General features: G+C 42.5%; 1 protein-coding gene across 1 annotated transcript in view; it reads left to right on the top strand.

Moving 5' to 3' along the window:
- The first annotated feature begins 466 nt into the window (after positions 1–466).
- The window catches only part of adamts2a (ADAM metallopeptidase with thrombospondin type 1 motif, 2a), a 44181-nt gene continuing 18655 nt past the window's right edge, over positions 467–25992 (top strand). The window contains exons 1-5 of the mRNA XM_031571353.2: positions 467–889; positions 3903–4291; positions 15848–16016; positions 23260–23465; positions 25631–25714. Coding sequence (XP_031427213.1) covers positions 730–889; positions 3903–4291; positions 15848–16016; positions 23260–23465; positions 25631–25714 — 1008 coding nt within the window. The 5' untranslated portion in view covers positions 467–729. The remainder of the gene's footprint in view (positions 890–3902; positions 4292–15847; positions 16017–23259; positions 23466–25630; positions 25715–25992) is intronic.

Raw genomic sequence — 25992 nt, 5'->3', positions numbered from 1 at the left:
AAGAGGGCTCTTTTAGCGTGCTGGTTATATGGGTACTGAATGCGTGCACGGGTCATTTATCATTCCTTTTGCCTCATTAGCTCATTTAACTGATACCTGTGATACTGAAATATCCAGTAATTAACTGTTCAGGGAGGCTACATCTCCTGACTGAGGGCAGAACAGAATGAGTGACAGCAAGACAGACGAGCCTGTGGTAACGGCAGGAAGAGAGAGTGCATCAGTAAATTAACTGGGTTTTTTTCTATGACGACTGCAACTGGCAATTCATGGGTTGGTGGTTTTATGAAATAGCAAGAAGATTGGCTCTGTTCAAACTAGAAATGTATGTACACTGTCATTTGTGACGTGAGAAAGACATGAAATCAGTCACCTCACCCATCACATCTGTCAAAAGACAGATTCCTAAATGACTCTGAATCACAAAAAGGGAAAAAACACATTAGGTATGACCGTTAGGCGAATGTAAACACAAACATGTGGCTTGTAAAGGGCATTCTCAATGACCATCATGCAAGACATAAAAGTAGAATGTTGACGGGATAAGTTACACCAAAACTTCAAGTGCCGAATGTGCAACAGCAACGCTGAGAGAGAGAGAGAGAGAGAGAGAGAGAGCGAAAGAGAGCCGGGAAGAGGGAGGGAGGGAGAGAGAGAGAGCTATATTCTTCATGGTGCACTTTGCGGTGGGGTAGGGAGGGAGAAAAGAGGGGAGAGGGGACCACGCATATGCTGGTAGATCGCTTATCGGAGATCTCAAAGTCCGCCTCTCTCCCGTGCGATCTACCTCTCTTCGGACCTGACATGGATGTTACGCTTGGATATGTTTTCTTTTTTGTTTTATTGCGGTTACAACACATGAACGGTTTATATCTCACCAATACTATAGGTAAGAACTGTTCAGTATGGTTTACTCTTTGATGTACTATTGCAAAGCCAGTTCAAAGCGTAGCAACTAACGTTCCTATAGGCACAACACATTTCGAAGGAAAACGTGATTCCAAGTTTTCTTTTTCTCTGTATTTGTTCGTGTGGTAGACCTATTCAGCAACCTAAGTGATATGGTGGCACATAAATGCAATCGTGTGATTCTGTCTAACCCATGTCATCCTCATTTGTCCATTTCTGTCGCGTTAAGGCAACTTTTACACAATAAGCTGAAGCGAAATTGACCAGTGTAGTCTACTGCGAGTACAATCATCTGCGAGTTCTTAGTTTCCTTAGTGTAAGGACAGTAGCCCGTCCAAGTCAATGATATAAAGTAGGCTACTGATTTGGAATTTTTCATATGGTGGTTCTGTTTTAAGTTTCATTTAACTAATATAGTGATTTAGTAACTAATGTCCCAAGGAAAACACTGGTGAGATCCGGCAAAGCACAGGCTCTCGTCTGAAAAAAATAAACATCCCACTTGAAATTCACGCAGAACGTTGCAGCCGGTGATGCTTATAAGGTTTCATGGAAAATCATGCAATTAAAAATATCGTTTTACATCGACGAAACCTAACACAAAGAAACAGTACATTTGTCGCGGAAAGTCTCTTGTATGCTTCAGAAAGGTATAAATTAACGATGAAGCTGCAAGATGGTCTGTCTCCAGGAAGGTGAAGGGCATGCCATGTCTTCGTGCCGGGCGGGAAGGTTGGCACTCTGACACAAGCCGCAGCCTAGATCTGGACGATTACAGCATGATTACAACTCCGCGGACACAATGTAGCCCATCACTTACCCTAGGCAGTTGCCACTGTGTGCGGTTTAGTGTTGTTGTATGACAGCTATTACATTATTGGGGCCTTCCTTTAACGTGCAGACACCCACTGTTATCTTTGCATATGCTCTTGTTGTTCAGGCATGAAAGTAACTGGGAGCATGAACGTTCATGGCTTTCTAATGACACTTGGCATAATCAGTGGAAGGTCAAACATATAGTTTTAACACACTGGGGGCTCTTTCTTTCTAATTTCTGTATCATTTGGTCTAGACTGTTGTAATGTTGACAGGGAACATCAAAATGAGCAGGCTGCACTAGTCATTTCTAGTTTCTATAGTTTTCTATAGCCTATTTAATTGCTTCCCTATCAACAACCTGTTTTGTTTTCTGTTAATAGTCTACCAAGCATCAAATAACGTGCTCAAAATGTAGCCTGCTATATCCTTAAACAAACCTAATTTGAAAATGACGAACATTTAACATGCTCACAGATACATCATCATATCATTTGGTGTGGACCATCTTTACAGAACACCTTGGAGTAGGCTACATTCCACTCTGCTCTGGAAGTTCAAGCCATCTCAGACGTTCTCTCTACACTTGCTCTTGAACTTGCACTACGGCTCTTATTTGTAGTGTAAGCAATAAGCATACCCTTGGACCCCTGACTAGGCTCGTGGGAACGAGCCAAAATCATTTCAGGTCATTTCAGTGAGGCCTGTATCCTGCAAGTGAGCAGTCGTGTCATAAAAGCTATTGCACTCAAAAATGAGCCTGTTTGGAGTCTAAAGATGGTGCTAAGTGGGAAGTGGGAAGTAGGTGTAAGATCCTTAGCCTTTAGGTGTGACTAGGCAAGTCTTACAAACCTCAAAGCACAAAAGCAAAGCACTTGATTTGTATGCATTACAACTTGTGGATTCATGTTCTAATCACCTAATGGAACCATGACCTGGGTCTTATCTCTTCAACAGTGAAACACATCTTGAAGTATGTTTTGTCCCAGACACCTTCCTCTGTTCCCATGGGAGTCACAGTGACAGCGTGATGCAGTAGGCAGCCGTCATTGCTACTAGTAGCTGTATCTACTAGTCAGCTCAGATTCACCACTATTCCTATTCTCTCTCTCTCTCTCTCTCTCTCTCTCTCTCTCTCTCTCCCCCTCTCCCTCCCCTCTCTTTTTCTCTGACTCTGTACGTGAGCATTTGTATGCAGAGAAACTGATACAAAGAGATAATTATGATTCTATCCTACTGTCTATACCGTTCTACCTGGAAAGTTCTATTTGAAAAAAAAACGATGAGATTTCTATGGCACTGAATGAATGTGAGAAGTGTTACACCAGAATAGCATTTAGAAGTATAAAACAAATAACACTGAATAGGTTGTGCATTGTGTTGACTATAAACTGTATGCATATGTTCATTTGGGTCTGGGTCTTCTTGTTTATATGTATATTACTTCTTGTTTATATGTATGTTTCTTGGTGTGCTTGTTTTGTCCATGTGTGTCTGTGTGTGGGGGGGCATCAGAAGGGGAAGGGAGTGAGAGATAGATTTAGGGGAGAAGTTAATCAGTACAGAATCGTGTTATATATTGTATGTTATATATATATATATATATATTGTTTTAAATCTAACCTATTAGGAGGATGCTAATTGGGATGTTATTTAATGGTACTGATATGATGCTGCTCTTTTGGTTAGATGAATAGCCTTTGCTTAGGGTACGCCTTGGGGCCATGATCTACAAGTAAACTGCAATATGAAATCTCAATATATCAATATATTGCAATATAGCAAACACATTGCAAATTGGACAAATTGGACAAACAAATTGGATCACAACACAATATGTTGACAGTAATTTGGATATATTGCGGGGCCTTTAGTGACCACTATGATCACTATATCTAATGCATGCAATGGAAAATGGAGCCGTAAAATATTTTCAATAAAAAGAAAATGTTTTCACTAAATATATTCAGTCATACTGTTACTGCATTAGATGAATTGAATGTCATCAAACATATATAAATGCATCTAAATATGTTGATATATATATATATCAATCTTCAATTATGGAAATGGTTTAATTTGGAAAGCAGCCTCATATGCACAGTTAGGCCTTGAAGGTTGATGGTGGTGGTCTTGTATGTAAACTAAGCGGTGTGTGTTTTGCTGTGTGCTCTCAGAATCCCTTCAGCATAAGCTCAGGGACTACGGCCTGGTGCGGCCGGTCAGCACAGATGCCCACGGCCGCTTCCTCACTCACGCCGTCTCAGCTGGGCAGCTCAGGGAGCAGCTGCCGGCCCGGCGGCGCAGGAGGAGGGATGCCGAGGGTCAGGCCGATGCCCACGGGCACACGGAGACGCTGTTCTACAACGTCACCGTGTTCGGCCAGGAGCTCCACATGCAGCTGCGCCTCAACTCACGCCTGGTTGCCCCGGGAGCCACGGTGGAGTGGCACGACGATGGCAACGGGACGCGCTACGAGCCGCTTCTGCCCAGTGACTGCTTATATGTGGGCCACGCCACAAATGTGCCCGACACAGCGGTGGCTATCAGCAACTGTGATGGCTTGGTGAGTCCCTTCTCTTGAGCGCTGTCCTCATGCACTGAGTGTTCAGAATTGTTTGTAATGCTTAGAACTCGTTATTTGATTGGTTTTGTGGACATTGCATAACTGGTCTTTTATTGCTCTTTCCTCTTTATTAGACTGAAACAGTTATTAGTGCTCCTTGCGTAACCACATGCCAGCCTCTTCATTTTACGATTGCCATACACTGATGCCAAAGATACATGAACACTATATGAGTTTGGGTTGGGGGTGCAGTGACTCCTAGTCATTTTGCCAATTGGATGTCTGTTTTGGTCGTTATACGGCCTGTTGTATAACAGAGAACCTCCCAAGTGTTTCATAGATTTCAGTTTTGTTTGTTGAAAGTCATCTGTTAACTGATAACACTGTTCCTACACGTTAAAAGTGGCACAATGTTTAAGAGCTGGGCAGAGAAACATTCTTGTGAGGCCAAAGCATGGCTGCCTCAGGCAGCTGTGGCTTCTCTGCAGGGTGGTGCACAAATCAGTCTGTCTTAATGATGAAGTGATCATGGTATGACATACTCTTCGGCCATGGTTTTATTTTAGGAAGTCTCTTGGACAGAGACACATGATGGGGGTTTGAGTCATCTCAGAGTTCCTGATAAGTCTTAATGTCTCCGGCTGTTATTAACTGCTAACACTTCATCTTGGTCTCTGTGGAAATCTCAGGTGGTAAAATGGTCTGTTCAGAACGAGACATGGAGTAGAATTCAGATTGCTACATTCATTAATTATGCTGACATTAATTAATAATTTAGGCATGATCACTCCGAGTCACATTCATCACAGAGTCTTTTCGATTTACATTTACATCGATTTGTCTGGCAGAGACATTTTGCAAAGTGACTTACGGGTAGAGGAGAGTACGGAACAACGCAAGCCAGCAGCTAATCAAAAGAACCAGCTTACCGCATGACTGAGTTTACGTTTTGGCCAGGTAGCTTTAGGAAGTCAAAGAAACTAATTTTGAAAGTAGATAAAAAAATGTAGGAGCTACAACTTTAAATATGACCAAGCACAAACAAACGAGAAAAGAAGATAGATTTTGTGTAATTATTCTAGTGTCTCTTGAAGCACACTGAAGATAATGAGCTCTTCTGAGGCACACATCAGCACAGTGTCTGTGTGTATGTTGGGTTTCCATGGCTCCTCAGAAGGACAGAAATGCATTTCTGTAATGGGAAAGCGCGAAGGAAAGCATGTCCAGACAAACCGAGAAGCGCCTAGTCTTAATGACCTCACAAGTACAGGCTTCTGTTCACACTTCTGCTCCCTATCCTGAGAGATAGCCTCCTGCTGAACCCACAGCGCTGCGCTGCGTGCTGGAAGGAGAGGAGGGCATATGTTGTCATCACGCTAAAACTGTGCAAACTTCACTTGGAATTAGCAACGCATCCTGATGCCGGGGAGGCTTTCAGTTGAATACAGTCATGAGGTACCATATGTGTGGAGCCAAAACTACATGTCCAGGTCTCCATTCAATTCCGTACATCGCTGGAAAGATTATTGTTTTTACTAGGTAATCCTTGGCAGGCATGTGTGTGCATGTTTGTGTATACATGCTTTGGGAAATCCTACAGTAAATATGGTAATGTATGGCTTTTGACGTTTATGAACACGTAAATGTTTTATTCATTGGATGCATCTAACATTAGATCTTCAGACCTAGAGGTAACCCTTTGATAGAAAGTGGTTACAGTCCCTCTATACTGCACACAGAGGTACCTTCTAAGAGAATGCAGTATTTCTATTTCATTAATCGCCCAACTATAGTAAATCAGATGACCATCAACTACAACTTAATTCCCCTACATGAGTGAGTGAGTACCTTGACAGTAAACCTTACTCGGAACTAAGACAAGCATAAACAAAATTAAGTTTGATGCTGTTGAATAAACAGTGATTCTATTTTAATACAGGTAATTGCCGAAATAGAATGTCAGCATAATACCTGTGTATTTCAGCTAGAATCGGGTGTATCTTAAAATAACTCCTTGAGTGTATCAGAGAAGACTCTTTTTTGCTAATCCATGATTTGGTGTCATGCAGATGATAGAACACAGTATTAGGCACCACTGCGATCCCCAAGGATGTCACAAGAGTTGAGAAGCTGATTATTTTATGCTTGTCAAATCACTGATAGGCCACACATTCCACAAGCTACGAGAATGAGACTCCTCCAAGCAGAATGCTATAAAGACAGGGTTCCAGCAGAACTGGTTTGTATCAGGGTTGGAACCCAAGACACACTGTAACTATGTTTTTCACAACATAACTCAAGCTGATTGCTATTTCTGCAAATCGTTGCATTTTATAAGTTTATGTTTTGCAGTAGGTTGAAGCACTATCCGTACTTGTAGCTAGTGTAGTTAGTACTACATTGTTTGTGCGAACTGTTTCACATTTAGTGTCTTGGTAACACTTTATTTGAAGGGTGAGTGCATCGTTCACTCAAAAAAACGTACATAAATGCTTCATAATACATCCAGGAATGCACAAATCAACATTCAGGCACTAAGTTACATTACTATGGAATCATTTTCTTTTTTTTTCAAAATACATTTCCCCTTTTGCAATCATATTTTCCAGACAATTACACATATTCCTCTGTGAAAATGCAATTTTTCCATAATGCAAAAGTCTATTATCTGTGTAATAAGCTATTTCTATTCCGAAGTAAAATACTTCAGCAAAAGATCAAAGAAAGACCAAAGGGCAGTACCCCTCATTGCAATATTTTCATAATCACTTTTGATTATTGTGGTCATAGTGCATTTTCATGTACTTTACTTACAAATATACTATAAAACTTTACAATGTTGTTGAATTCAATAAAACAGATTGCAAAGAAACTACAAAGACTAAAATGTAAAAATAAAATGAAATTGAGGTACTAGTTTAACTGAAATAATGTTGCATAATTGCTCACAATAAGATGTTAACAAACAATTCTGTTGTCAGATATATATGAGAAAATATTGTGTAGCCTAGACAGTTTTTATTTGCACGTTTAAGTAGCTCACTAGGTACCCTAATGTGCGTGCGATTTACTTGAACGTACCCACAAAATTAAGAAAACAACAAGTATTTGACCACTCTCAGGCTTCGTAGACACGGAAGTGCGCGCCTGTGCACAAATGAGACCACCACAGCATGAAGAAGAAGGAGAAGAAGAAAAAGAGGAAGAAGTATTGTGTGACGGTAATGTATGCTGTACATTTCTAAGAAGCTAAAAGTAGGGAGATAGGTGATGTAGAATAATTTTGTTCGGCATAGTTCATGTTGGAAGGCATAACTTCCACTAACACATGCCAACTAACAGGTGTTAAAATACACTACATGGCCAAAAATATGTGGACACTTACCATACGAGTCTGTTGGACATCCCATTTCAGAACCATGGGCGTGAATATGGAGCAGACCCCCACCCCACTTTGCAGCTGTAACAGCCTCTACTCGTCTGGGAAGGCTTTCCACAAGATTTTGGAGTGTGTCTGTGGGGAATTTGTGCCCATTCAGCCGAAAGACCATTTGTAAGGTCAGGCACTGATGTTGCGATTGGCGTTACAATTTTTCCCAAAGGTGTTCAGTGGGGTTAAGGTCAGTGGTTTGTGCAGGCCTCTCGAGTTCCTCCACTACAAACTTGTCAAACCATGCACCCCCTTGCTTGGTGCACAGGGGTACAGTCATGCTGGAACAGGAAAGGGACTTCCCCAAACTGTTCCCACAAAGTTGGAAGCATACAATTGTCTCAAATGTCTTTGTATGCTGCTGTAGTATTAACGTTATCCTTCACTGGAACTAAGGGCCTAGCCCAAACCCAGAGAAACAGCCCCAGACCATTATCCCTCCTCCACCAAACTATACAGTAGGTTCTAGGCATTCCGGTATAGGTAGGTAGCGTTTTCCTGGCATCCACCGAACCCAGATTCGTCCATTAGACTGCCAGGTAGTGGAGTGTGATCCATCACTCTAGTCTAGAGAAGGTTTTTCCACTGTGTCTAGTAGAGGTGGGCTTTACACCAGCGCATAGTGATCTTAGGCTTATGTGCAGCTGCTCAGCCATGGAAACCCATTTCATGAAACTCCCAACGCATAGTTCTTCTGCTGGATGTTACTGTCCGGGGTCATGTTGGAACTCTGTAGTAAGTGATGCAACAGAGGATAGGTCATTTTGACTCGCTACACGCACATGGAGGCCCTGCTCTGTGAGTGCGCGTGGTCTACCACTTCATGGCTGAGCTGTTGTTGCTCCCAGACGCCTCCACGCCACAATAATAGCAGTTGACTTGTAGTTGACAGATCTAGCAGGGCAGAAATGTCACAGACTGACTTATGTCAAAGGTTGCATCCTATGACAGTGCAACGTTTTAACTCACCAAGCTCTTTAGTACGACCCATTCTACTGCCGATTCTACTGTCTATGGAGATCGCATGGCTATGTGCTTGATTTTGTGCACCTGTTAGTAATGGGTGTGGCTGAAACACCTGAACTCAGTAATTAGAAGGGGTGTCCACATACTTTTGGCCATATAGTGTAGCTAGCAGCTAGCTTATAAACAGTGGCTAGCTAGCTGGATAAATATAACTCATTCGAAATATGAGTCACACGCAAATTAGCTGTAATGTTAGCCCTAGTAGCAGTTAAGTTAGCTCATTCTTAATAGTGTTCTTACGGTTATTTAGTTAATAGTGTTCACATGGTCAGGTCCACATAACCTATCTAGCAAATGTTTTGTACTCTAACTAACACTGGCTTCCTTCTCTAGCTGTTATATTAAGGACAGAACACAAATGTCTGAACAAGAAACACAAAAATGTTATGCTTATTTGCCACCTAATGCTAGCCAAATTAACATTAATTATAGCCTACTATTTCTACTCTAATTTCAGTTACCTAAAGTGAAACATCACATCAGGGAGAAAAACTAAGCCACAGATTGGTGCTTGAAAGAAAAGAGAAAGTCAAACACATTTTTGATGACATTGCTTATGTTGAGGAAACTAACTTTGCAGTGAATTGAGAAAGAATTGTTTTTGTATCAGTAAACCATTTGCTCTGACAAATGATGGCACAGCTTAGGCATTAGTGAGAACATAAGCGTCACGGAATAAAACAAATGTTTTCTTCAGAGGTCTTCCTTACTTTGTGTTGTTCACATGTTCATATGCTATGGTACCCTATGTACTGCATGTGCCTATTAAAGCTATTTTCTTAAATCTGGTTGCATTTACTGAGACACACCCTCCACCTTCCATTATCCTGCAGTGACTGCCGCTTTGGAGTCTAAGTCACTTTATTATATGGTGTTGTCCAACCTTTGTAAAAAATGTTTTATTATGAATAGCTTCTGAATGCTGCATTTTAATTTACGTCTGACTCCATGAGAATAGTGATGAATACACAGAAGAACCACTCCTATGCAGTAACAGCTTCCTTCCAGCCATCCTCATCTCCACCAGAAATGCATGGCCCTGTGTTAGCACTTCTTTCCCATACCGAATGGCCTGAGTTGTCAGTGTTATTCCCTCCCCCCCATGGCTGTAAAGCCTCTGTAAGCAGCTGGAGATGCATCCCCATTATCAGTGGCAGGTGATGCCCAGAATGAGTTGCTATAGTTAGGAGGGCAGGTGGCCGTCTCTAGCCTGAGGCCTTGCTGAGTGAGAGGTGTGTGGGAGATGCACTGCAACCGTCCGCTGCAGGTGTCCAGCTCGGTGACAGCCTGTCACCACAGCCATAATCTCATTCTGTAGACAATCAATGGCAGTGCATTTACTCTCTTGTAACTCCTGAAATGTTTACCTTGATGGCATACATCAAGGTATGACATTATAAAACATTCGTGTTTTAGTAGAGGGTCACACATATTTAATGTGAGAGACATGGACACTGTTTTTGTGTGTTTCAGGACCAGTTGTTTCAAGTGATGACATATTTCATCCATGTGAAAAGGTGACGGGGCCTGTCTCTCTCATTCCTCTGCAGTGATAACAGGATAAACAGTCCGTCTGACGCATCTGGAAATCATCACATTAAATGTAGCCTCAGTCCAAAAGTGATTAGCCCAAACGAGTTGAAATAAAACGTCATTGCACTGGAATGTAGTTTGAGCTGTGCTTTAATTGGTTCTTTCATCCTTAATAGTAATTATTACAGGTGACCTCTGCGCTATACTATAATTACCGTAACAACGTTATATTGAATGTTCCCCATAATATACATTACATGAACCCTATCAAAGAATGATTAAAAGATTGCTTTAATGCTAAGTTCTGTGTATAGGCTTTTGATGATAGGGATGTTAAGGCTGTGTCATTAGACCATGGTCATCCTTTTGTATTGCTGTCTGGCTGTGTTTAGGGTGACTTATCATATTTGTGATTGCAGACATGAAAGGCATCAAACTGGACCCAGGTTTGTGTTGCAGTGAACCTGTGCCAACGAGCCTGTCAACCTCCAGCTTTGCTCCAATAGATGGCTCTTTGCTGGGCGCAGTTCACAGTAGCGTGGGATGAAAGAGGAATTCTTGTCATGGTGGGGTGTTCCAGAATCTTCTGGCACCTGTCTTCATGGAACTTTTGTAGCCTTTGATGATTCCATCAGCCTGACATGTCAAGGGGAAAAGCATTAGGGGAAAGAACTGAAGCTGAGTCCTCAAAAGCCACACTGAAGTCCCAGGCAGGCTCATGTGAAATGAGACTGACATGACAAATGATGTGAAGTGTAACACCATCTTGTACTGGCCAGTGTTGTATGTGCAGCTTCCCTCTGTTAGAATGTGGATAATAACATTTGGCCCGAGAGAAGTTGTGAAATCACAGCAAGTGTTCATGTGACCGATCAGTTTAGGAAGCGGGAGAGGGGCCCTCTGTTTTCCCTCCTGAGTCTCTCGAGGCCTTGTACACACCTACCTCCTTCCTGAAGAGGAATTCATGGGAGTGTGTTCCTTTGCACTTTGTAGGTTATCATGGGAGGAAATGGATAGGATTATTTCTTAGGCCTCATCTACTTCTTGGAACCCCTCCTTGAGAGCCTTACAAAGGCTCCTTTGCATGGAAGTGTGTAGGGATCTCTTATGAAGCTATTTAGTCTCTCTCTCTCTCTCTCTCTCTCTCTCTCTCTCTCTCTCTCTCTTTCTCCCTGTCCCATCTCTGCATGCGTGTATCTCTTTCTCACTCAATCCTGCCTTGGCCTGAGGCCCAACAGTGCTACCAGCAGGTTGCTCTATCTTATGAGAAGGACATATTGATCTTGTCAGGATTTATAGTAGACTAAATTGGTCCTGCTAGACATCGTCAGAGTCTTTTAAACTGTGGAACACAACACACTTTCCACTCGCACCACCTTTGGCCTTACTTTGACGACACAGGGATTTTTCTGGGCTCCTATGTCTCACTTTGATTTTGTGTAGTTTGAAAGGGTTTTTATAGCAATGTTTCCAGTCACAAATACTTTTTTATTTATGGACAAAAACAAGTTTGGGGGATTAGGAAACTATAACTGCTGAGTTCTGCATTGGAATGATGCAAGAGTGAAACAGCCTGTTGACTTGCCTGCTTGATTTATGTGGAGAAATGCAAGACAAAAAGCCAAGGGACGGCGATAAAGTGTGTTGTTTATAGATCTGACTGTCTGTCCGGGGGCCATGTTTTTTCCTTGAGAGAAAATATGACTGGCTTTCCAAAGGTCAAAGTGAAAAATGCAGATGTGCCGATGTGCATAGCTGATTTCAGAGAGGAAGCCATGTGTGAGGTCTGGCCCGATAGGCAGAGCCAATCCGACCAGTGGACAGATGTGCTGAAAGTAAAAGATGGGGAATGTATTTGTCTATGTCAGTGGACAAAAATGTATGCAGTGACCCCATCGCTTGATTTGACCTTGACCTTTGACCTTGACCTTGACCTTGACCTTGACCTTGCCTTGTTTCAAGGTCGTGTCCACGCTGGTGCTCTGCCCTACAGTGCCCATCTCAGGTAGGACTGTCCCCACATAGTCTTCTTTTGTTTGTGTCATTTGCTTTTAGAAAGTTCCCTTTTCTTTTAGTCAGTGGATTGAAGCAGAGCAAAAAAAGTTAGCTCACAGCATATGCTTTAATGGTTTTGACATGCTGAAGAAGAAGGCTTTTGAATAATCAACTTGGCGTAGGGCTGCCCCAGTGCCTCGGTTGACCCTCGAGTCCTTTTCTAACATATTCAATCTGGGAGAACAGCTGGATATCTGGCTCAACTCCAGATATTTGAAGCATCTTAAGAATTTGAAACAGATCATATCTGTCCATCAGTTTCACCTTTAACATGGGGTGATGCACCAGCTCACTCATAACGTTCTATGTGTTTTTGTTAGAATGACTATGATTATAGCTGTTAATCACTGCTGTCTCTCGTCCCTGTGACAGTTCTATAGGGGATTAACATGCCGATGCACACGAAGCTACCTATTGCCACAGGAGGACACCGGGTTATGTGCTCCGCTGTCTGTAATATTCAAGGCTGTAATAGTCTTGTCGAGTTGAGGGAAGAAAAGCCTCTCATTTTGAAAGGGTCAGGAGGGTCCGTGGATGCTCCCAGCTGGCAGATGTTGTCCTATGCTCCCCCCCTTAGCCTCTCCCACCCACTCTCTCATCACCACCACCCAGCATCTGGAGTTGGACAGACAGACACGGCCTCCCTGTTTACAAACAATTACTTGATTGCAGTTTATTATTGGATTCTGATTATGTTATTGTTTGAGCCGTGATTCATTTCTTGCAACAGTGCATCTGACAAAAATGTACAAATCACATTCATTTGTTAAGGGAACTGGCAATGACCAATGTTGATGTTGTGCGCACACACACACACATAAACAGAGAGGTAGAAAAAGAGGGAGTTGTGTTTGGCTGCATCATGAAAACCTTAAGCATCCCCTTCAGCATCTGTCCAAATAGCAACCACATCGTTCATCTCCTGAGACATGCTGATTGGGAAGAGAGATTGAGTAAGAATGACTCAGGCCAGTGATGGTCTTTGTCTCATCTCTCCAGGTACATGGGCTTCCTTAACTTCCTCAACAAAACACATGGCTACACCATTGACCTGTTCTTCTTTTAAGCTTAAGTTGTAATTTCATTCATGAAGCACACAGGTCTAAAGAAAAGAGAGGTGCATGGTAAGAAAGGCTAAAACCTTTGGGTATATTACGTTATAACCTTCCTCAAACAGATACTTTCTATATTTTTCCGTGGTGAGTGCCCACCCCCCACCCCCTTCAGCTATCACCCGTCTACCGTACATTTTTAAAGAATCAGCTGGGAGAGAATGTTCCGTGAGGTTAAAGGTTTTGTTTCACTTTTTTTTCACACTGACGATTTTGGTGTGGACCAAATGGAAAGAATTATCCGGTTGAACCCTAAACTCAAACCATTGTTGAGTAAAAACCTCTCTTGCTTCAGTTTATTGATTTTTCCGAGTTTTTGAATGGATAGCCTTTTTTTTTCTGTGATGCAGGAGGATGGAAATTATGCCTCTGAGTCTTTTGAGTCATGAAGCTGGAATCAGGACTTGAAACATTCCTCCAAGAAAACCAATTGGCAGGAGGCATAATTTTCCCCCTATAGGAATTCTACTTACTTCTCATTTTTCCAAAACTGTCCCTTACTTTGTCGTTGAGTTACTGGATTATGTGGTTGTGGTTTGACTGTGTATTTCAGATGCTACAGATAGCTGGTGAGGTTATTTTCTGTCCATCTTAGTTGACCTTTAAGTGTCACATTAAGTTTCAGAGTAAACTTTTATGTCCTTGTCTGGTGATTTTCATGCTGGTTGTAGTTCATATGTGGGATTTTGTGCTATGTCAACCATAATTAAACCTGGGTCTACACACTTTTTTTTTATCCTCACTAGGCAACCATTAAACTGCACATCTGCAGCCCTTGACATCACTGTCTGGACCCATTTGAGGCTTTAGATTAGAGGCTTAACAAACTCTTGGAATCTCAAGGTGTTCCAGGTTCAGAGCACCATAAATGATGCTACAAACCACCTCCCAGGGTTGTTAGTGGAGTCTTTTCAAGGTTTCCCTATGCAGAGAAGCCAAAGAATGCTGGGGTGTTCAACCCAGCTACTCTCTTTTAAAAGTGAAGAGTGGCAGCTCTTCCAGTTTGTGCTGCTCACACCTGATAGCATTTGTCTTTGTGCTAAAAGATTGATGGAGGCGCAGTCTGAGTATGATCAGTCAAGAAACAGGCTTTAATCTTATACAGTGATGCGCATCAAGGGAGATAGACAGAGGTTTCACTCAAAAGCTTCACCTATGTCTCATCTGGTCAGCCATTGTAACAGTTTGGTTATATCTTACAATATCTTACATAACATAAGAGGTTTCACCCTCATAGCCCTGTCACTCCATGCATATGTATCAGTCTGCTACCCTTGTAGACGGGAAACTCCACATTTGTTCATTGGGGAAATTGATTAAGAGATCCAGCTGTGAGCAAATGTCTCAGAGGTCTGTATTCATGGGGGTGGAGGTATAAGGAATATCATAAACACTTTGATAAGACCAAGAGAGGAGGGGTGGTGAGAACACTCATTCACACCTCTCTCAGGGCATCTCATCTAACAGTATATTCAACCAGAAACTCTTACATTTGAATCTAAATCCAATTAAAAGCAACACATATAAATGAATGTAAGATTCATTGGATTATTGATTATACTCAATCATTATTAACTCTGATCCTTAATTCAGATTTTTCAACTCCTTCACACCCTTGCTGCTTAAGAGTCTGTAGTATCTGACTAACGACTGGAGCCTGATTTCTGCACTGCATGTCAAGTATTGACACTGCCCCCGTCAACCCCACACCTTGCTCTCCACATCAGAGGCAGCAGGAACCCTTACTATTGGGGGAAAAGGCTCCGGTTTTCTGGCGGAAAAAAAAAGCGTGATGTGTCCCATCCTTGGACTCACATCGATTGGACAGCTTTCAAGTCCTCATTGCCTGCCCTCTGACATCCCATAATGAGTCTGATGCAACAGAACAGACATTTTAAAACTCAGTGCTTAAACTTCCTGAAGATCAACATTGTTATGATATCATTTGTAGTGCTTTTGTCATATAACAGACAGAGGATGTCCGATCCTTTTGTCTTTCAGATTTGATAATGCCTTGTAATATTATGGGGTGGTGGCGGGGGGCAAGTCTAAAGTGCAGAAGAGTGGACAGGACATTTTCTGAATCGATTAGAATATCAGGTTCACTGAAAGAGCTAACACAGACGCTGTACGCTATGCAGTGCTCAGGTTCTGAAAACAATTGAGGAGTTGGAAGAAATGGGTTGGCTTAGTTTATAGCTCTATGTGAAATGATTGTTGTCTATTTTTCTCTATATATACCTTTCTTTCTCTCTCTCTCTCTCTTTCTCTCTCTATCTCTCTCTCTATTTCTCTCCATCTCTCTCTCTCTCTCTCCATCTCTCTCTCTCTCTTTCTCTCTCTATCTCTCTCTCTATTTCTCTCCATCTCTTTCTTTATCTGTCTGTCTCTGATGCTCAGGCGGGGATGATCCGTGCTGGGCAGGAGGAGTTTTTCATTGAGCCCTTGGAGAGAGGAGGTGTGCTGACAGGAGAGGAACATGGAGGTCCTGGTCGCCGCCATATTGTGTACCGCTCCTCTGACATCAACAGGCCAGATGTCGCTCCAGCCGCCGGCTCTCACCCTAAAGGTCAGGGCTACAGCCATAACTGCATTTACGTGCTGCATATTCATTGATTTATTTCAAATGTATTTATTTCGATTTTTTCTTTTACTTACGTAGCAAAGTAGGGGCCACTAAATGTAATTTAGAACCTTTTTGTCAGTAGTAGTAAAAATGCACAATGTACACTTCAGGAAACATTTACAGGCATGATGTTTTCCCCCCACATTTTTTAATTAACAGCTGAAGCCATACATGTATGTATATAAAGTGTAAAATATATGTCAGAAAGGTATTTTTACAGTATATCTTATTTGGATTGTAAAATACACAGTGACAGAAAGGATCATTCCTAAGCCCACTGTCCTCGCCTTCCCTCCTTCCCTTAGACATAAGTATTATAACATTTTCAGCATATGGAGGATCCATTGAAAATATATTAAATACGTAAAACAGTTCCATACTACAGTATAAAATACATCACTGTGGTCTATAGGATATTCTTAATATATTTAATTTCTTTAGAGCCCACCATGGCATCAAGCTGTCATCAGCCATTTGAGACGCCTGGTTTTCCCAGAACGCCTTGTTTCCTTGCCTCCCCCGCTCTGATAGTCTAATTTCGCTTCTCTCTGCCTGGGCGTACGTGGGAGAATCTCTGAGGAGGGAAGTGAATTTAAAGTTATGAAGTCTTTGAAGAGCTCTCATTTGTCAATTTGAGTTACAGCCATGAGGTCTGACCACTGTGTATTGTAGGGCGAGAGCTGGGTCTTGGTTACTGTAAATTGCAACTTTTAGATTACAGCGATTTCAGATAACATATCCTAAAATAGACTTTGGTTCCTGTAAAGCCTTTATGTATGCTACCTGGTGATCACAAAAACAGACAAAACACCCACACACACAAATACACACACACACACACACACACACACACAGAATGCTATGTGCAATGTATGTGTATTGTGTGTGGCTGACAAAGCTATGGACTTCCGACCTCAGAAAGAATAGCGGACTGCAATAAACAAACAAAAAAACAACATTTGTTTATCTTTTATGTTTTGCTATAGTTATCTCTAAAGACCTTATTGAGAGCCTGGCGGAAGGTCACTGTCAGTGTTTTTGTTTTACCAAATGATCTTTGCCAGATGGTTGTTGTGGTTTGTGAGGAGCCAATGTAGGTCTGTCATTGCTGTAGAAGTGCAGGAAGGGCAGAAATGGACTATTATACAACAGTTGGAGACTTTTATTTCCAAATCCAATGTATTAACAAGGCACTGGTTTGGTCTGAAAATGATGGAATTTATTTCTGAAGATACAGTCTCACTTAACTCAAACTGACGTTGCATCTACTTTAAGGCAAGGATACGAAATGTGTATCTATAAATGTCCGTGATGTTGCCATGTAAACACAAAAGCGCATTTCATGCGTGATAAATCAAGGGAAATGGCATGTGCGCGCACGTACACATGCACGTAGCTCGCCAAGTACACTGTAGGGGTGGGCTGGAGGAGCCGAGGCAAGCTGGTCTTTGGCGACATCAGCTGGAATTCATAGATGTGGAGATCCGACTCCCACTCCAGCACAGGCATGTTGCAGCCAAGACTCGATCCCGGCAGCCAGCGTCTACGTGGCAGGCTTGATGGGATTTTAAGCTCCACTTGGCAGCCTGGACGAAGGGCAGAAGTACAGTAAGTTACAGAGGGAGCGAGGAAGGGAGTGAGGAAGCACGTGAAAGAGTGGTGTGTGAACAACAGTCAGACTCTCAGTATCACCAGAAAGTTGACTTTTAGTTGAGTTTTCTTAATGGTTGACTTTTATGTCATTTTGTAAGGGCTCGGGCACTCTCCTGTTATTCAAACAGACAATGAGGACATATCCAGATGTGTGATCAGATCACATCGTCCTTTCTTATGGTCAGGAGCATTGTAAACATGTCGGTGTTTTGTGAAATATTATATATTTTTCTGTCTATAAATCCATATACACACTGAAACACACACACACACACACACACACACACACACACACACACACACACACACACACACACACACACAGAGAAACACTCACCCACTCAAGCAGACACAAACCCTTGAATTACCAAGTCATGTTTCCCTGGGATGAAACAGAGGAGGGTATCTTTTTTAACCGAGTGACAAGCTGATACCTCAGCGCGGGCGTTTCTGTCCCGGCAGCACTTTCATCTCCGCTCGTTGACCCTGAGATGCGACAGACAGCGGCGGCCTGGTGAGGAACGAGCCCGGCGTCTCCACCAGCATCCCTCTCCATTTCTGTCGCATTTGACTAGTGAGCAGATATTTCAGTTTGCAGCTATTCCACTCTATCACAGTGTTCTCCCCGGGGCAGATGAGGTGCTCGATTTTTGTATCTAAATGGGTGGAGCCACCCTTGGGGCCCCAGTTTATAACAGGTGGCCCTTAGCCAAGGCCCAGACCCTTTTGTCAGGGTTCACAGCAGAATTAGCTGGCAAGGCTGCAGAATGTGCGCTGCCTTCACTTGAGTGTCTCAGATTGATGTCAGTGTTACATACACTCAAGTCCCTGTGAAAAAGATGGGAGAGCTCAGCCCTGTTAATTCCCCACGCACGAAGCCTCAGGCCAACAGTGACCGGTGAAAGTAAATAGATTCTGAAATGTGTGAGTGTGAGTGTGAGTGTGTGTGTGTGTGTGTGTGTGTGTGTGTGTGTGTGTGTGTGTGTGTGTGTGTGTGTGTGTGTGTGTGTGTGTATGTGTGAGAAGAGAGAAAGATATGGAGGGAGAGAGAGACAGAAGGAGAGAGAAAACACATGTGTTTTCATTTAAGGGCTGTCCCTGACTAATAGCTGTTGGCTGGCCAAAGTGTTTTCGATAGGCACTTCCTCAGACACTGCAAATGCACTATCCTGTTCCTTTGCTTGCTGACTGAAGTGGTCATGGATTATGTGCAATGCAGATGTGCTGCATGGTGTTGTCCTTAGTCTAGCTATATTTCGGGGAAGTCTTTTTTTCCAATGTATTTTGGCTATTGTAGTTAGGACTTCAGACAGCAATGTTGGATATGGGAAAGCAATGTCAATACAGGCAACGTGCATTTGAAATTGAAAACCTAAAACCTGGAATCACATTTAGTTTTCCTGGATTCTGATAGTGACTGGTTGATGACTAATTCAAAATAGTTTTTTTGATTCTGTAGTTATTTTAATAGTTTCTGGAATCTTCCCTCCTACACTTCGTATCTCAGGAGATAGCACAGGCTACGGTGCCCTTGGAATGTTGAAGGGCTGAGAGATTCCTCAAAGTGAAATTTGTGCTACAGTGTGGTTAGCATACTACCTACTACTTTCAAAGCTCTGGAAGTATCCTCAAAATGCGTTTCACCTCAGTGTTGACCGTAGAGTAGTCAAGTCAGTATACTTCCCAGCCCGGTGTTGTGACATGTGGACTTTCCTGAACAGCATTTCCTTTTATTTATTCATCCTAAGCCTCTTACTTGCCAGGTACACATTTTGTTACTTACGGAGAATGTATACGTTTTGCCAGTATGTGTGTTCTGCTCTGTGGGGAGAGACTGCAGTGGAAGCCATGACATAGCCTAGAGTCACAGCTGTCTAATATCTAAGCCCCATCTGCATCACATCTCTACTTCATCTGTGTGGCATATTATTTCATAGTTTCACAGGAAATGTAAGCACTGTCTTTTGGTAGCTTTAGACCTTTTCTTCACAAATTCAAGATGTTGTTGGTTTGTTTGTCCATGGAGGATAACCTTCTCTGCCCCATATACAAGCTCATAGCCAGTATTTATATTTCCATTAAACACTTCTCAAGGATAATAACAGTACAAGCAGACTTGTGTTTTCATTGTTGTTTATGGGCCCATAGCTTGTTTGACATTTACAAAAGCAGAGTGTCAGATTTTGCATTCACATTTAACGTAGGGTTTGGATGGTAGCAGTATTAAAGGAAATGTGTCTCCCGCTGTAAAAAAAAAAAAAAGGTCATGGCAACAAATTCACTTCATAGTCCGCTTGCTTCTGTTGGTTCCGTCTGTAATTTAGACCCAAAGGAAAAAAGCAGAGACACATTTCAAATCAATTTCACAGAAAGATGAACATTTCCACTTAGACATCGTGCCCAGTTTTCATCTTGGCTGATATAAATTTGGCAATTACTTGTCCCAGGGGCAACTTATTCTCAGAACATCACATATTCATTTAAATGATGTCAGGAAAAGGGGAACAGTTGAAAGAGGACCTCAACTTGCATACACAATAGCAAGTGGTCTTGGTTTGTGTTTTGAGTTGTAAAATTGTTTTTGTGGACTGAAGCTGAGGTTGTGTGGTGAAGCTGATGTGTTTGTAATCACTGCACAGGGCCGGCTGTTGATTAATGAATAGTGTTAAGCCCCTGCACACTTCACATCTTTCAACAGAGGCAAAAACAAACTCTTGCATCTGGAACATTTGCGTGATTGCAAATTATTTATTGATTGATTGTGTGTTAATCTGAAAAACAAAACGTGTGCTGTGAATTCTCATTCACACTGTTACACATGAAATGAAGTCACAAGTTTATCCATAACATAGATAAACTGAGAAACATAAAATGGTTCCCTTGCTAATACAAAGCATTTCTGACATTTCTGGTCTAACAAAAATATTCTCTAGTTTGTAAATATTCTCTAGTCAGTGTATCCCAATGAGAACTAAGCCAGTATGATTGGTCACCTCAAGGTTTGTTCATATAACCAGTCATAGACTTTGATGATTTATACCAATTAAATTCCATAATGGTCATGTTGTGACAAAGCTGTCATGCAAATTGGCAGTGGAGACATAGATAGTTATTTTAGTTATGAATTCTGTCTGGTGATTTTGTTTGCTGTCATCCATATTAAGCCAAGTTGACTGAATGCATAGGAATGCATAGGTGACACAGGAAGCACTGCAGGAGGGCATAGGAGTAGTGACACCTCTCAGTGGATATCCAGTAGGAAATGTCCATATGCCAAAATAACATGTGGCCTGCCTTTGTAGCCTTCTATTTTTATCCTACAGCCAGGGATGTGTTGGTGCATTGGAGCCTTTACCCTTGAAATATGATGACTCAGCTATTTAGCTCCACATCAGCTGACATCGTGATACCTCCTATAATTGGAGAGCATATACCATGACTGTGTGTGTGTACTTGCGTGGTAGTGTGTTTGTGTTTGTGTTTGTGTCTGTGTGTGCATAGCTATATCTTAAATAGAATGCCATTGAGACATTAGTGAGACCTAGAGGTGACTTGAGCCGTGTTTGCTGTTCTTAGCAGAGCCCTGGAATGGATATAATGTAGGTCTTGGCTTCAGCCATCTTTTGGGAAGAGAGCAATGATGTAATGGTTGACAAACCCTTTGAAAATGTCAGCAAATATTATGATGTATTTCTGTACTCAATTTGATGATGAACTTTCCCTGCGGCATTATGTTACACCTTACTAATCATGAATTTTGATTAAATAATAATTAAATCTCTACCTCTAACTTATAATTAAATTCCTACCTTAAAGGATTAAACGTTTTTTTTTCATCTAGAGGTTGCTCAGCATGCGAAGAGCGGTTGTACATGCACACTGTTTATTCCTTCGAGGGGAAACCAGATGCGCCCTCTGCCCGAAACACGAACTTCCACACCAAAATCCGAGCTTTGCAAATAAACGTTTCTTTGTATCTGTTTTTCCTGAGCGTACGACTCACCCATTAATGTGGTTTATGGAGACCGTTCATCTAGCATGCTACATAGTTTCGAGATGAACAAACATTTCCCCTCATAGACTCTTGGAAGTGGAGAGATCCTGAAGAAGAAATGGCTGACCTGGCTTGAACCCGTTTCCCTCGGATGCAGGCATGTGTGATGTGACTCCTGAAAGCTGGCCATCTGCTGATTTGAAAGCACTAATAAGTTACTGGGCACTGGCCTGTGACAGCCTGCTCTTGCCTCTTGCTTTAATATAACGAAGCTGCTGCCACCTTCCTCTCTCTCTCTCTCTCTCTCTCTCTCTCTCTCTCTCTCTCTCTCTCTCTCTCTCTTGTGTGGACAGTGCAGAGGTCTGGGGAAGCAATGGTCGACCACAGTTCATTCCAAGTCATTCCAAAATATTTGTTGTGAGGAATACTTTCATGTGATATTGGTTTCCATTGGATATTGGTATAGATGGTTTTTTCATCTGTACGTTTGGTTGTTTTGATACACATAATTTATTTTCTGCTACCTGAGAAGCTGGTAGAGTGTATCTGTGTATGATAGCAGATAATGCCAGAGGACTTCTTAGCCTAAGGCTTGCTGCTGGGTACCAGCTTAACATAATATTAAAAAAACATGTTTTTTTTTTTTTACACCAATCTCCCTCTTCTCCTGTCCTTTTTCATCACGTCGTTTATTTCCTTCCTCCCTGACTGCTTTTCTCTTTTTCTTTCACACTGTGTTTCAGAATGTTATTTGAACACCAGGAAGTAATCTCTCATTTCAACCATGCAAACAGTTTTCTTTTTCCTCAGCTGTCCAGATTATATTTTATGGCAAAGTCAAAGGTTCATTTGATTGGCTAATATTTCAGCGCTTGTCCATATCAACACAGTCTTTGTCATGAGTTAATGAGTTAGTCGTGTGAGTCGGCCTTTTGCAGAGACAAGCTTGTTTATTTTATACCCTCCCAGCACAGCACACATTTTTTTAACTTAATAATATAAAATAATATGATTGCAAAAAAACGAATATTATATCAAATAAAAAAAATATGAAAACAAATTTCATGGAATGATTTTCAATCGCGGTTTTCTCAAAAGTGCACTTGGACCTTGTTAATTGTCAGTTGACAAGATGTGTGGGCACCAATCCACATTCAAACAGCATTACTCACACTGACAGGCACACACACACACACACACACACACACACACACACACACACAGAGAGAGAGAGAGAGAGAGAGAGAGAGAGAGACCGTGAACACCAAAAATCCATAAAGCTACACATGCATAATAATAAATATGCGTATTCCCACAAAGACTTTATATTAAACATTTCCATATGCTGATTAAATATTATTGAATTCATAAACCTTCTTCTTGCTGCTGCTGTTGTTGTTGTTGCTGTTGTTGCTATACTCATGACGATCGTTATTGTTTGTCTCTGATTACATGTCTCAAGATTTAGGACCTTTAGACAGCTAACCACACCAGCCATGCAATTTGCCCCAGCTCATGAACTCCATGCTTGTGTTCCAGTGGTGGGCCCCGACCTGAGTGGTCCCGGCGACCTTGAAGTGCTCTCCCGAGGACTCTTGGAGAAGGTGAATCAAACCAGACGTGTGCGCAGGGCTCTGGAAGAAGAAGTGTTCAACATCGAAGTGCTCTTAACGGCTGACTTCTCTGTGGTCGACTTCCATGGCAGGGAACACATCCAGAAGTATCTGCTTACTCTTATGAACATAGTAAGTATTTACTTACCAATGTCCTGATTCCCTGTTTTTTCTGCACAGTGCTATTTGTAACAAAATGTTCTGATAATATGTTACGATAATGGCAAGTTTATTCTCTTTGTTTGACACAGTATGATGTTTGTGTGAAGGTTGTTCCATACACTTATGTAGAAAGTCAGTGGTAAGTCTGCTCAGATATGAGTCACATATCGAAATGACTGTGAAAATATTCACATTAACCACCGTTCTGAGGCCTACACGGAAAACTGTCCAAGACCAGATGATCGGAGTCTATTCTGGAACATCCATATATCAGAGCGACAGGTTTTGGCCCAGGGGACCCCATGCAGCGTGTGAAGGATTTATATTGCCTTTCTATGGGCAAGAGAAGACCTGCAGTGGGCTGAGTCCCTGCTCTCCCCTCTCTCACGTGTCTGTTTCGTTTCTGCATAACTCCCCTGGTTCCTGTGTGCTGCTGCCAGGCTGCCTTGTCCAGTTCTTCACTTCCTTGTCATTCTTCCTCCCTTCCCCTTTCTCTCCTCGTCTTCTCTCTGTCTTTCTGTCAACCTGTCTGTTCTCTGTCTTCCCTCCTCTCCTCTCGCTCCACATCCAGTCACTCAGTCTCTCTTGCCCCCCACCCCCTCTCGCTCTCTCTCTGTGTGTGTGTGTGTGTGTGTGTGTGCCCATCTGAGCTGACCAGGGCTTCGATGCAAGACCTTGCTGCATTATTAATTGGATCCTAATGATTTTCTGGTGCTCTAGCCTCTCTGACTTCAATTAGCTACCTGCCCTGCTGAAAGCCAGCTAGTCGAGCACACTCCAAACCCAGCAGTGAGCCAGAGAGAGAGAGAGAGAGAGAGAGAGAGCAGTGGGCCCAGTGTGTGTAAGAGTGGTCGGGCTCCATCAGAATAAATTGGGCTATGGCGAGCAGCAGTGCTCAGATGTGACAGGTTATTGATAGGATCGGATGACTGCAGCAAGTCTATGGAGAGGGAATGGGGATAAAAGGAGTCAAATGTCCTTTTCCGCTGAGCCGCAGGAGCGGTGAGGGTCAGGGTCGTGTAGTCAGAGAGAGAGAGAGAGAGAGAGAGAGGGAGGGAGAGAGAGAGAGAATGAGGTGTGGAGAGAGCAGATGGAGGGCTAGAGGTGGGGTCCACACGAGCGGTTAACCCCTTCTTTCCATCCTTCCTTTCTGCTGGCCTCCTTTTCTGTTTGCCTTTCACTCTTTCTGGCTTTCTTTCTCTGTCTGTCTTTTTTTCTTTATTTCTTTCTGTTTGTCTGTCTGACATTCTTCCGCTCGGAACGCAGAGTCTTTGCTGTTTTTTTTTTTTTGTGTTGTTTTTGTTGATATTAAATCCAGATGATTCCTTAGGCCCTCTCTGTCATGTGTCTACTGTGCGAGCGTGTTTGTGTTCCCGATGGCTGGATCGCTGGATCGGGGTTCTGTCTCATCAATCACAGCCCTGCAGAGGTGCAGCCTCGCAACGCCAGCCTTTCGCATGACACCATGAATTTCCCTCTCAGAGTCGTTGATCTGTGATGGCTGAGTTTCGGGATTAGAATGCCCATCCTCCCCGCACCCAGGTGAAGGGGTCACTCCTTCCCCCTGACAAGCCCCCGTTACGGTATAAGAGGGCAAGCAGAGCCATGGCAATCCCGAATCGGAGAGAGTCCCCCCCCCCCCCCCCCCCCCTTGATTTTACAGGTATCTGCAGACAGCCTGTTGCCCTGCAAACAGTGGGAATGTCAGAAGGATGGGTTTGTTTTTGACATGCCCGCCGAGGTCGGGCTTTTAGCATTCACCTAGCGGCACAAATGTGTGTGAATTTTAAAAGGAGCCTCACTCGGGCAGGCGCACTCAGAATGCTCAATTAGATGAGCGTTCTGCCCTGTGTGTGTCTCTGGCATCACTGGAGAAGAGGATTAACATTTTTGGCCGTTCATTTTCATTGTAATGAGAGGATTTGAAACAAACCGTCAGAGGATTAACTTAAAGGGTCTAATTATTCATGACTCATTTGTATTCAGATGAATACTGTATCAAGAAACATTCTTTTTTTATCAAGTCTTCTTTTCTCCCACTCAGTATTTATTAGACACACACCAGTGGGTTGTAATTAAATCTGTTATTTGAGTGCTACGTATCTTCATTGATCTTGTCTGTTTTTCTTCTCCAGGTGAATGAGATTTACCAAGATCATACTCTGGGTGCTCATATTAATGTGGTGCTCGTCCGGATTGTTATACTTGGCTACTCTCAGGTGAGGGCACACACACACACTTGCACAGCTGTATTAGTGACCTCATTAATGTTACATGTACATATGTGTAATATGAATAAATAAGTCATATAGGTATAGTTATTGGAAGAGCAGAGGGATTGCATGGTAGTATTTACCGAGCAGAATTTACATTCCAAATTAATCTCACCTTAAGGTTTCTGCAACAGCGAAAGCTGCCCAACCCCCATCCCTTGGCACACACACACACACACACACACACACACACACACACACACACACACACACACACACACACA

This window comes from Clupea harengus, chromosome 8 (assembly GCF_900700415.2).
Source record: "Clupea harengus chromosome 8, Ch_v2.0.2, whole genome shotgun sequence".
NCBI classification, from domain to species: Eukaryota; Metazoa; Chordata; class Actinopteri; order Clupeiformes; family Clupeidae; genus Clupea; species Clupea harengus.
The sequence above is the reverse complement of the archived record's forward strand: the minus strand, read 5'-3'. Positions and strand labels throughout refer to the sequence as shown.